The 13,879-nt window shown below is 36.3% G+C and overlaps 1 protein-coding gene across 1 annotated transcript in view; it reads right to left on the bottom strand.

Moving 5' to 3' along the window:
- CCDC102B (coiled-coil domain containing 102B) overlaps positions 1–9,910 on the bottom strand; it is a gene marked incomplete at its 5' end in the record, with an annotated part of 210,101 nt that extends 200,191 nt beyond the window's left edge. The window contains 2 exon segments of the mRNA XM_082641452.1: positions 9,838–9,881; positions 9,884–9,910. Coding sequence (XP_082497578.1) covers positions 9,838–9,881; positions 9,884–9,910 — 71 coding nt within the window.
- Between the last annotated feature and the right edge of the window lie 3,969 nt (positions 9,911–13,879).

Genomic DNA, 13,879 nt, shown 5'->3' with positions numbered 1-13,879 from the left:
TAAGTAAATTTTAAAATATTAATAAAAAATAAAGCTTATCTAGTAAAACCAGTTGTGCTAATTGATTAGGTAGTAGAGGGATAAAATATATTTTCAGGGACAAAAGCTTCATTTAATATCCAAAGTATTTTCACATACATTATCCTTGCAATATTCTCATCTCTCAGTTCTTATTAATTCCAATAATTTTACCTCACCCACCCACTGGCTGGTTATATACCTTAGATGCCATTACCAAGTTAGCATTTCTTTCCCATTTCAATGTCAAGCACCTTTCTGATTACCTTCTCCTATTGGCCCCACAACTCTCTTCTTTGACCCAACTTAGAGGTCCTATAAACTGATTCTATTGCCTTCTGTTTCTCATCTACTTCACATCAACGTTGCCCTCCCTATTCTCTGCTCCATTATTAGCAAATTACCTTTGGCTAGAATGGCATTCTCTCCAACTTACTTGCCTAGAAAACTCTAATTCTGGTTAATTCCAACTACCTGCCTGGTCCATAGGTGCACCTCAGCACCTGATCATACTTGGAGAAAACACATCCCTTGTCATCTGGTCTCACTTCAACTTCTTGACTTGAACATCACGCCAGCCTTTAGTGCTACCAAGCCAACTCGATCAATTCACTCTCCCATTCTCTTGAACAATGCCACAAATTTTCTGTCTTCAAACTTCCCATGTCTTTCTCAACTCTTCCATCTCTCTTGATGAACTTGTTTATTCTATTTCACTAAGAAAATTTATCAAAGACAACCACGATACTCTGGTTCTACCACAGCTATCAGTCTCATTAATACCATTATACTCTGCTTGTTTCTATGGAGGGATCATTCAGGCCCTTAAGGCCAAACTTCCCATTTGTATGCTCCATCTAATCACTTCTAACACACTCAAGGATGGGGGTCCCCCGAAAACAGTCCCCTCTCTCCTACAAAATCAGTTTATACTTCTCTTCTAGATCATTCCCATCAGGAAATGGGCAGGCTGTAATACCATCAAACTTAAAAAAAATCATCTTGATTCCCATCCAGGGGCCATCCTATTTCTCTGGAATTTTTTGAAACAAAAATCTTTAAAAGACATTTTCACTCATCCAATTCTCTCTTGAACCCACTGTGTTAATATTCAAGCCTAGATCTCTACAAAAACAATCAATGACTTCTACATTCCTAAATCTAATTAATGTTAAATTCCAGGCTTGAAATTCCTTCTTACTTGACCAATTAGTAGCATTTACATAACTGGCCATTCCATCTTTCCAGATCATTCATTTACTTGGCTTCTAGAAGACGCCTCTCTCATGGTTCTTCTCTACCTTGCTGGCGGCTGCTTCTTATTCTGCTTCAGTGGGTCTGTCTCACCGAAGACTTCTGAGGTGGAAGTGCTCCAGGGCTGAGTCTTCGCACCTTTTTTCTTCCCCAGTGGTAATATGTCTAGCTGAATGCATCCAGTCCTTTGCCTTCAAAACCACCTATTTCCTGATGTTTACCAAAATTATTTCTCCATTCTGAGATCTTCATTTAGTTCTCGACTCATAAATCCAGCTGACATCTCCACCTCAATATTTAACTGGTATCTCAAATTTCACATGTCCAATACCAAATTCTTAAACACCAGCTCCCAATCTAAACTACTCCTCCCACTGGCCTCCTTCTGTCAACAAACAGATATTTTATTATTCCAGTTTCTCAGATCAAGCCAAGAGATATCTTTTTTTTTTAAAGAGATCACCTTTGATTCCTCTTTTTTCACACTGCACATCATCGTTGTTGGAAAATTCTGTATTTCCATAATCTCATCAACTTTTCTTCTAGTATCTATTTCAAACTGCCTTATCTCTTGCCTGGACTGTTGTATTTTACCCAGTCTAACTTTTCCCTACTCCAGTGTATTCTCCAAAACAGCTGGAGTGATCCTTTTAAAACTCAACTTAGGATCAAAACACTTAAATCACTTCCCATCAGGCTCACAATAAAAAAAGAAATTATCACTGCAGCCTGTGAGGGTCTCATGATCTGGGTACAGGCTACTTCTCAAAACTATTCTCCAGGATCTGAGATTTCTGGACCTGAGATTCATACCATTATGGGGTGAGGAGGCCTTTTTTTAATGTAAAAGATTATCTTGAAACTTAGCTGGATTCGTTTCACAGTACACCTGCCTCTGCTTTGCTTACTTTCTGCAGCTGCTGGACTTCTAGCCATTCTTTCAAAAGACAATACTCTCCTGACTAGAGACTTTAGTGTTTTTTAATCTGCCTATAACTTTTCCTCCTAAGATTCCTCATGGTAGATTTCTTTCATTCACCCTGATGGAGGGCAGTTCTCAGATTATGTCAAAAGGACACACATTATCCATTCCCTCTTAGCCTGCCTTTTCTTTCATCAAGAACTTATCATTACTTAATATATAATTACAGAATTTGTGGATTCTATTGCTTCACTAGCTAAAATTTACACTTGATGAAAGCAGAGGATTTTTAGTTTAGTTTGCATTTCTAATTCTATTGCTAGAACAAGGTCGGAGACAGTAGATATTCACCACTAAGTGAGTAAACCTGCAAGAAAACAGAGTGACTTAAAACTATTCTTTTTTTTCCCCAAAAGACGAGTATTACAAGTTTTACTAAATAAATCAGACTCCCCTAAAGAAGGTGACCTTGGAAAACTGGATGCTGATAGACTTTTATAATTAATATAGAAAAAGTTTTCAGTGAGGTTAACTTCCATTTTAATCGTGACCAGGAACTAAATTCTTTGAATAATCTGAAATATATATATATATTACAGTGAATATCTTTATCTACAAAAGACAAATGTTTATACATAGTCAGCCACAAATACTTTTGAAATAGTGTGGAAAGTTGATGAGGGACTTGAGAGAAAAACGCATGTGTACCCTTTCCAAAAAATAAGAGAATCAAGGGGTTTCACAGGACTGAGAAGTTGGAAGGGGGAGTTTGCCTCTTGCATTATTTATACTTCTGATATTGTTTCTGATAAACATCTAGGTTACTAGAATGTGTCATTTTCATTAATTTATATAGACAAAATACTCAATAACCACTTACAGCCACAGAGTAGATATAGACAAGTGAATATATTAATAAAAGACCTAGGAGTCGAGCTTTGGTGTCAGCTAGGCTTAGGCCCTGCCTTCTGTGAGAAGCCCACTTCTAAGAGAGGAGACCTGCTTATGGCTCGGTGAGTAATGGAGTCTTTCCCATCAATCTGCACTAGTAGGTCAAATTTATTGCAGTCCACATCCAAAGTTCAGAAACCAGCATGTAGATTCATACAGCATCAACATTTTTAGAGTCCATTTATTACCATAATTGTCACAATAAATGTTTTCAATCCACACAGTCATAAGTTTTATAACTTAAGCTCTGTCATGATAAGAAGAACAGAGAAACCTGGGCAGCATCAGAGAATGGGATGAAAGCAGCTCTAAGTTGTCTTGCTTTGGTCTGACCCAGTCCTGCCATAGGTAAACCTACAGGAGATTCTGAACTAAAAATGGAATGAGGCACACCTGAGTCCTTACACAACCCCTGCAATTACTCGAGCTCCTACCTAGGAAAGGCTTACAAATAGAATTTTCCAGAACTACATTAAACTCCAGGGATTGCCTGGCACTTCCACCTCCCCCCACCCCCTTTGCTTCAAAGTATTACCATTCCACTGAGCACTTATAATTTGTGAGTTATGTTTTCACTTCATTCAGATGATGAGTAAACAGAAGAAAGGAATCTATGAACATATGCCGAATAATAAAGCCACTTGATCTTTGGCAGCCATCATAAATTCAACTTTTGACATAATGCCTTCATAATCCTAAATTCACTAAGGGAGGAAATGAAAGACTCTATGAAAAGCCCTCAGAACTCTTTCCGTAAAAACTAGTCTAAAGTTGCTTCAGGCTCTTCTTCATTTAAATATTGTCACTTTACCTCGAGTTACATTTCTAAACAGTTCCTGCAACGTAGAAACATATGTTCATGAGTCAGTGACTGAAAGACTCACTATCTTTTTGAACCTTAAATTCCACAAATTAAAAGCAAACATTGGGATAAAATACGATTTGTAAGTTTTGCAATGAGCATGTTTCCTACCCAATACTAAGGATATCTCTGTCTTCAGCTACCAAAAAGATGCTTCTATCAGAATTTTAACATCAAATATCCTTATATCTTTGTTACACGTAACAGCAATTCTTGGCAAATACCATTGACTATAACTCATCAAGATAATATTTAAACATATAATAAGATTAATAATCCTCTGCAAAGCTATTGATATGATTTCAATGAAATGGCCCTGAGCCCAACCCATCTTCTCTTTGATGGGCTGATTTTCTCCAATAAAATACCTATCCAGTTTTCCTTTTTATAACCAAAGTCTCAATTCATACTTGATCACAGCTGAACAGCTATAATTGGTGATGGCACTGAGGACTGGGGTATACAAAATTCCCTCTTTGGAAAACTGCCTTGGAATTCAGCCTAGACCTATTTAATTAAAATAAAATGTCATAAAGTCAGTGACCAAAGCATTTGAAACAACAAATGTACTTATTCTTTTAGTAATGATAATTTTAAAAGGATGAATCTTTACATTTCAACTATCTTTATCTGTTTGGATGCTTGGCAAAAGGTATTGCTCCAAAAAGGCTACTTAAGTGACAGCAAGCTTCTAAAATAGTACATAGTACATTTCTAAAATGATATCATATACTATACATAGAGAATCCTAAAGATGCTACCAGAAAACTACTAGAGCTAATCAATGAATTTGGTAAAGTAGCAGGATACAAAATTAATGCACAGAAATCTCTGGTATTCTTACACACTAATGATGAAAAATCTGAAAGTGAAATTAAGAAAACACTCCAATTTACCACTGCAACAAAAAGAATAAAATATCTAAGAATAAACCTACATAAGGAGAAAAAATACCTGTATGGAGAAAATTACTACACTGATGAAAGAAATTAAAGATCATATAAATAGACGGAGAGATATACCATGTCCTTGGATTGGAAGAATCAACATTGTGAAAATGACTCTACTACCCAAAGCAATCTACAGATTCAATGTAATCCCTATCAAACTACCACTGGCATTTTTTACGGAACTAGAACAAAAAATTTCACAATTTGTATGGAAACACAAAAGACCCCTAATAGCCAAAGCAATCTTGAGAAAGAAAAATGGAGCTGCAGGAATCAGGCTCCCTGACTTCAGACTATACTACAAACTACAGTAATCAAGATAGTATGGTACTGGCACAAAAACAGAAATATAGATCAATGGAACAGGATAGAAAACCCAGAGATAAGCCCACACACATATGGTCACCTTATCTTTGATAAAGGAGGCAGGAATATACAACAGAGAAAGGACAGCCTCTTCAATAAGTGGTGCTGGGAAAACTGGACAGGTACATATAAAAGTATGAGATTAGGACACTCCCTAACACCATACACAGAAATAAGCTCAAAATGGATTAAAGACCTAAATGTAAGGCCAGACACTATCAAACTCTTAGAGGAAAACATAGGCAGGACGCTCTATGACATAAATCACAGCAAGATCCTTTTTGACCCACATCCTAGAGAAATGGAAATAAAAACAAAAATAAACAAATAGGACATAATGAAACTTAAAAGCTTTTGCACAGCAAAGGAAACCATAAACAAGACCAAAAGACAACCCTCAGAATGGGAGAAAATATTTGCAAATGAAGCAACTGACAAAGGATTAATCTCCAAAATTTACAAGCAGCTCATGTAGCTCAATGATAAAAAAACAAACAACCCAATCCAAAAATGGGCAGAAGACCTAAACAGACATTTCTCCAAAGAAGATAATACAGATTGCCAACAAACACATGAAAGGATGCTCAACATCATTAATCATTAGAGAAATACAAATCAAAACTACAATGAGATATCATCTCACATCGGTCAGAATGGCCATCATCAAAAAATCTACTAAAAATAAATGCTGGAGAGGGTGTGGAGAAAAGGGAACAATCTTGCACTGTTGGTGGGAATGTAAATTGATACAGCCACTATGGAGAACAGTATGGAGGTTCCTTAAAAAACTACAAATAGAACTACCATACGACCCAGCAATCCCACTACTGGGCATATACCCTAAGAAAACCATAATTGAAAAAGAGGCATGTACCAGAATGTTCACTGCAGCTCTATTTATAATAGCCAGGACATGGAAGCAACCTAAGTGTCCATCAACAGATGGATGGATAAAGAAGATGTGGCACATATATACAATGGAATATTACTCAGCTATAAAAAGAAACAAAATTGAGTTATTTGTAGTGAGGTGGATAGACCTAGAGTCTGTCACACAGAGTGAAGTATGTCAGAAAGAGAAAAACAAATACCGTATGCTAACACATATATATGGAATCTTAAAAAAAAAATGGTCACGAAGAACCTAGGGGCAAGATGGGAATAAAGATGCAGACCTACTAGAGAATGGACTTGAGGATATGGGGAGGGGGAAGGGTAAGCTGTGACAAAGCGAGAGAGTGGCGTGGACATATATACACTACCAAATGTAAAATAGATAGCTAGTGGGAAGCAGCCGCATAGCACAGGGAGACCAGCTCAGTGCTTTGTGACCACCTAGAGGGGGTGGGATAGGGAAGGTGGGAGGGAGGGAGATGCAAGAGGGAAGAGATATGGGGATATATGTATATGTATAGCTGATTCAGTTTGTTATAAAGCAGAAACTAACACACCATTGTAAAGCAATTATGCTCCAATAAAGATGTTAAAATAAATAAATAAATAAATAGAATGATATCATAGAAATTATACATATTATCCAAAACTCATTATTATAACCTAAGGTGCTTTTCTTATTTTATTTCGTTAAAAACATTGAAAAATAGAAGAGAAGAAAATGAATGCTATTGCAGAGATTAGTCTTATTCTATTTAGAGGAAAAGCAAAATAATACATTTAAGGTTTGGATATTTGAAGAGGGAAGTGTTGATAAATAGGTTCTATTGTTTTTACTATACATACACTGTTCTCAAAATTATCTATTAGCAACATAACTTTTATATTTACTCTTCACCCATTGAAATAAAACTTATAGGATAATTTTTTGGTAATAATTGCATCTCTCCATAATTTTAAGAATGTGTTGTCACTAGGCATTCATTCATATCATGCACCAAAAAGAAACAAAGGAATATCAGTGTAATCCCAATATCATTTCCAGTCATTTCACATATTTCATTTATGAGTCAGTAATATTAGATGAAAATCAGAGATGAAATTTCCTTTGAGAAATCAAAATATATCTTCTCTGAATATAACTACAACACTCAAGAAAATAAAAGAGAGAGGAAAGCATAAGAGATGAATATGAGAACAGCCAATTTAAATGTAAAACCTGCTTATTTTCAGGATCAATTTCTTCTTTCTATTCCCAATGCCAAGAGTGGACCTCCTGACAGGACTGTGATTGGCTGGGTTTACACATGCTGGAATTGATCTGCCTGTTGTCTCACCGCCCCTCCCTGAGTTCTGTTACCCCAATGCCCATTCCAAAGCATCCTGCTAATAACTCCAGCCAGATTCACATCCCTAAAATACCAGTGCAGCACAGTGGAATAGCTCTGGAGCCAGAAAGACATTGTCTGGAATTCTGGCTCCACTTACTATATTTGTGGCTTTAAAGAAATCATTTAACATTTTTGAACATCAGATTTTTTCACGTGTAAAATAAAGATATTATGTAAAATAAAGTTCATTTGGTCGCACAGCTATCAAAATTGTAGATATGTATGTAAGTTACCTTGAACACAGAAGCACAATCATGTGTTGAAAGTATGCCAATGATGAAAATGAAGAAGATGATGATTAAGAAGAATAAGATGATGAAGAAGGAGGAAGCAGAGGATGAGAAGAAGAAATACTCCATGTCTTCAGAAATTTGCAATTGTCCCCAATGTATAATATATAAGGGCAAAATTAATCTGTGTGAATTTTAAGATGCTCCAAAACTCCATCCTCTTCTAGCTATTGAGCACAATGTCCATTACTCACAAGGTGTATTTTTTTCTGCTCCAGTGAGGGGAATCACTCATCCCTATCCTACCTGGCTGTATATTAATTTATGCCTCAAAACCCTTTGCTCCAACTACTTCTAAACAGTAGAAGAGTCTTTTTGCTTTTCAGCAACTATCCAAGTTCCACTGATTTTTTAAGTCTCAGCTCAGGCAGCCAGACTTTTCTTTCAAGGCTTCTCTAAAATCTTGCTAAAAAGGGAATTTTGAAGGTTTTGGCATTATGGCAGAATTCAATTGACCTTGTAATACAAGTATAGGAGATATGATGCTTCTTCAAATAGAAGTGGCCTGAGATCATTTTCAGTTGTAAAGAATTACTGCCATTATATGTGTGGCTCTAATAATTAGATGAAACCCTCATAAATTTCAAGGTTACACCCATAGTGAGGCACCAAGAAGCTAGGTCCCAATGGTCAAGCAAATACTGAATCCAAAGAAAACATATGAACAGTGCAAGAGAGACCACTAAATGATGTTATTTCACAAGAAAACTATTTTTTAAAGTTTTAGGAAAAAATACAATTCATATTAAACATTTTTCTAAATATTCAAATAGACATTGATATTTTAAATCAATATTGCAAAATCACACAAAACTTATACAAATATTGTATCACTAGCTTGTCAAGATTCCTTTCTAATCTAATGCTTATGTAAAAATATGGAGAAAAGTCAGAATTAAAGACTAATTTATATGTCTCTAAATATTTGACAATATTTAAAGGATATTTTAAAGGATATGACAATAGGATATTTGACAATAAAATGATTAACAAAATATTTAATCAAAAGTTGTAACAATACCCTATCCCACAAAAAATATTAGCAAAAGTGTATTCAGATGATTTTAGAATAAAGGAAAACTAGTGTTTATTTAAATGAGAATATCAAGAAATATCATTGTGTATTTCAGTTCCATGTTACTTACATGTTTATAATTGTATTTTAAAAAGAATATCTCCTTTATATTTCTATTTAACAGATTTACCCATTTAACATTTATTTTATAATTTATCTTTGCAGGAAACATAAGCAAATACTTCCCAACGGTTTTCAGAGATCCTTTTTCCTTAGTTCTGTAATTACTTTCTCTAAACACCCATTTCCTTTTATTATGTCAGGATTTTATTATTATATTCTATGTCTCTTCTCCTCCACACTATCCAAGTAGCTTATATAAAGAAATCAATATTAATGCTAAGTTTGAAGTATACTTTTCTGCTAACCGTGACAGGAATTTATCATGAGGACCAGCAAAATGAAAATAACTCTAAATGCATGAGGCATAAATATAAGTATTTGTATAATAATTCTACCTTATTTTTACTCTAAGAATATAGATTACTTCCAACACATTGACTAACTCATATTCATTTGGAACTACAAAACAAGGTTTTATTATCAACATAATATATTACTGTCTAAATTTAGAGTTGAAAATCTTACCTGAGTTTTGTTAGTACACAGTTATTTTTTTACAAAACAGGAAATGTATGACAAGCTGTCAGGATAAAGAATACCAACGTGGAAAATGGAAGAGGGAGGGAAGAAATCAAGTCCACTTTAAGAAGAAACACCGAATCCCTCTGTTTCCCAGACCTACAGTAGTTCTGCATCTTATAAGCAACTGTCTTTTCTTTGCTCTGAGAATAACACATGCTCTGCCCCAGCAGGAAAATATAAAAATTAAATAGAAAACCACAAGGTTATTAAGCATCTTACCCTCTGGGCTTGCTGGGCTGCTCTAGCGGCTCAGTGTTACAGACACATATGTAAACAACAGAATTTCCGGCATCCTTTTCTCATCTGTATAGCTCTGGGGTCTTGGCCAACAGGATTATTTCCAGCATTAAGGCCACTCCACACTAACTCGAAAAAGATTCCCATTGGTTGTGAAGTTTTATCAAAACCAATACCACAACACTCTCTGTGGATCACAAGTGAGCTATCCAAAATGAAATCATTTTAATGTTCCCTAACTCAGTATGGTTATCCAATACTTTCTGCACAACCTATTTGAACTGTACTGTAAGTGAAAAAGGAAAAAACAACCACCCCTTCATCCACCAGTGTGTTTAATGTTTAATAACAATTTGTATAACTTGCAATAGTAATAGAAAAAATAAAATGGCAAAGCAAGAACTAATACCGTATCTATCTGCAAAAGATTTAAAGAAAGATTATAGTGCAGATTACAGGAACAATAGGAAACATCATTGGTCCAAGCTGATCTTTATTAGATTGCCCCAGAAAAGAAAAAAAATTTAATAAACTATTTGGGTATAGAAATCAAGATACAAAACTGTATGTCAAAGCCTTTGATTTCAGTCATGTTGGCAGGAATTGTGAGCTGCTGTCTCCAGAGCCCCCAGTGACAGCTCTCCAGCCCCTTTCCCTGGGGAAAAAAAAGGAGTGACTTTCTGGTGGCATGATGCAGCTGTCAGGAAGTGTTCTGACAAATGGGTGACGGCAGACCACATGAAAGAGAGCTTCTCTGGTTGAACTAACAGCAGAGAATGCCCAAGGTTTCTTTTCAGAGGAGAGGGAAGAAGAAACACAATCACTATATCCTTATAAATAGCAGGAAAACAGCATTTGAAAGTTAGGGAGCTAATGTCTCCAAATTATTTTATTCTTCCTTCCCTCTTAATTTGGAAGAATATTCTTAGCTGAATAGCCTATTTGTCATCTATTTCTACTGAACAGCATCCTTTCCTCCTTACTTCCTGATGCAATGGAGGGGGTGACCTTTCTCCCATAAAAAGTGAACTAACCCTCTGAGGTTTCCTTTCGTTCTGTCTTTTCAGAAAATGTGCTCAATCACCATACTCTCTTCTCCCTCCCTGAACTCTCCCTTTCAGCTGGATTTTCCTCATGACATTTAAACACCACCAGTTCTTCAGTCAGTTTCAGTTATGGCAATGAATCTCACTTTCAGTTTGCTTAGTGTCACTTGTAGGGACTATTCTCTTCTGCTTCATGGTCAGATGATTGAACGAGCTCTTTCCAGCCAGGAACCCCATTGAATCTACCAGCTACTCCCTTTAGTACACCAGAGTGACTCTCTGAAAACACACACTTTCCCACACACACATGCATATGTATTCACACAATGCACATTTTGTGTTTTTTTAAGTTTGTAGACTCCTCTCAGCCCATATGCTACTCGTCCTCTATGCAGCCTTTGATACTGTTCACAGCCCCACCTACATGAAGACTTCTCGGATCTCAACACTACATCCTCCTGGTCTTCCTCATGAGCACTCACCATCCTCTCCCCGCCCTCTGGAGGCGCCTCTTTTCCCTCCCATCCCTACATATATTGCAGGTATGTCCTCATGTAAATCTATTACCTCGCTGGATAATTTCACCCATTCTAACAGTTTCAATTATCACCTTTCTTTACCAAATACTTATATTTAGATCCAATCCTTTTCTGAGTCTCCAACACTTATAATACATCAGCACACTGTACTCTGCTACTAGAAAATATGACAATATGTCATCAAGATATTTAAAACTGAAATCATCATTCCTCCATGGACTTGCTGTGTTATTACTTGCTGTGTTGGCCAGTTCACAATCACTTAAGGTACTCAGCACACATCAATGAAAGTTAATTTTTGTGTGTTTATTCCATTTTCACTTTATATATTAGGTCCTCCCTGTGAATTCTGATATTTTCTCACCAGTATTATTTCTCTACTTCCTCCCTACCAAAAGAATTTTTTTTGTTTGGGGCAACAAAGTGGTCAGTTTAAAAAAAAAAATCTTATGTTACCAAGACTCCCAGTATAAGTACACTTAGCCACATGGTACAGTTTGGCCGGTGAAACATAAGTGAAAGCCTGAAGAACATTTTTGGAAAGTTTCATCTTCCTGATGTGGATGACTCTCCATTTCACTTCTTTCCTCTTCTTCCTTCCTTGAACAAGGATAGGAGGCTTGAGATGGAGAAGCATTCTTTAACTAATTGTGAGGCCATGAGGTCAAGACTCAGAGGGAAGCCACACTAAGAAGGGCAGAAGGAGTTGGGACCATGACTGGCTCATGCAGACTTTGGTGATGGGAGGAAAAGAGAACTTCTCTGGTTAAACCACTGTCATCAGGTTTCTCCTGTGGCCTTATTTATTACAGTGGGAGCTACAGGCCAATAAAAAGTTGTAACAGCATCTAACTGCAGAAACCATTGGGAATAAATACTAATCAGAACTGATTTTACTCTGGATCCCTATCACTTAATTGAGGAGCCGTGAAGAAACCATGAAATTGAAAACCCCCGCAGCAACCTTTACCCAATTTTAAAGCTATTTCTCACCATCTCTGTGAGAAATCACCTCTCCTAGTCCCCACAAAAAGAGTTAATGCTACAGCCAAAGGCGATATTCATGACTTATTTACATGTCTGTTTCCTCAGAGAACTGTAAATTTCTTAAGGAGATAATGTTGTGTTTGTCTTCAGATCTTTTGCAAATAGGCAAATAAATTAATGAATAAATGAATGAAGGTATAAATGGATAACAATAAATATATGGATGTTCTATGAAAGCAATGAAGAAAACAAAAAGAATGAGAGTATTTCAAGACTGGGTGACTTGTAGAGAAAATAAATTAGAAAGATATACTTTAAAACATTGAATAAGTGTTTGGTGATTTTAAAATTTCTTCTAACATTGGTTTTCTTCCTACTTTTATAAGTTGAAAGAATAGTGTCAAACATTACACGTATATGCCTCTCACTGACAAAGTAAGAAAAATAGAAATATAGACAAAGTAAGATAAATGGAAAAGATTTTTCTGTGGACCTCAGTAACTATTTGAATTCAGCTGTTAACTTTTAATTGCTACAATTTCATGGCATTACGATATTTGTAGGTTATTCTAAAGCAACATATAATTGTCTCAGTAACTGAAAATTTTTTGCAAGGAAGCCAACTTTGGTTTTTTTTTTTTTTTTTTTTTTTTTTTTTTTTTTTTTTGCTGTACGTGGGCCTCTCACTGCTGTGGCCTCTCCCGTTGCGGAGCACAGGCTCCGGACACACAGGCTCCGCGGCCATGGCTCGCGGGCCCAGCCGCTCCGCGGCATGTGGGATCCTCCGGGATCGGGGCACGAACCCGCGTCCCCTGCATCGGCAGGCGGACTCTCAACCACTGCGCCACCAGGGAAGCCCCAACTTTGGTTTTGATTGAAACGCACTAGGTGACTTGAAATCACAGATTAGAAACATGTATGTACAAAATCACAGCGTACACGGTGATTTTACAAATACATCCTTCATCAATCAAGAGACCAGCTGGGAAGCCACACCTTTTATTAAACTGACTTGTGCCTACCCACATACACCAGCCACAAAAATCTGAATGTCAATGTGTAAGTCTTACTGCAGTGTCAGAGAAAATATCATTTTTCTCTCACCATTTTAGAAATAGGAATTATTGTTTCATAATGTCCAGAATTTCTTTACAGAAACAATGCATATTTTCTGTGAAAATGTCTAAGTTGTACTACAAAGCCAACTTGATTTATATTTTGTCAGTTGAGGGAAAAGTTAAGAAAAAAACCTGTAAGAAAAATAAATCTGATTCACAGTAGAACATATTTTAAAAAGAAGAGGCCCTGATTCAGACAGACCTCAGAGTCACATCTCAGAGCCCGCCAGTCCCTTCATTTATAAAACGAATGTTATGACCAACAGACACATGCTGAGGGCTAAGAGATAATGGATATAAAGTGCTTAAAACAGACCCAACATTAAATAAATTG

The sequence above is a fragment of the Mesoplodon mirus genome, assembly GCF_964341445.2.
Source record: "Mesoplodon mirus genome assembly, chromosome: 13".
In the NCBI taxonomy this organism is placed as follows: domain Eukaryota; kingdom Metazoa; phylum Chordata; class Mammalia; order Artiodactyla; family Ziphiidae; genus Mesoplodon; species Mesoplodon mirus.
The sequence above is the reverse complement of the archived record's forward strand: the minus strand, read 5'-3'. Positions and strand labels throughout refer to the sequence as shown.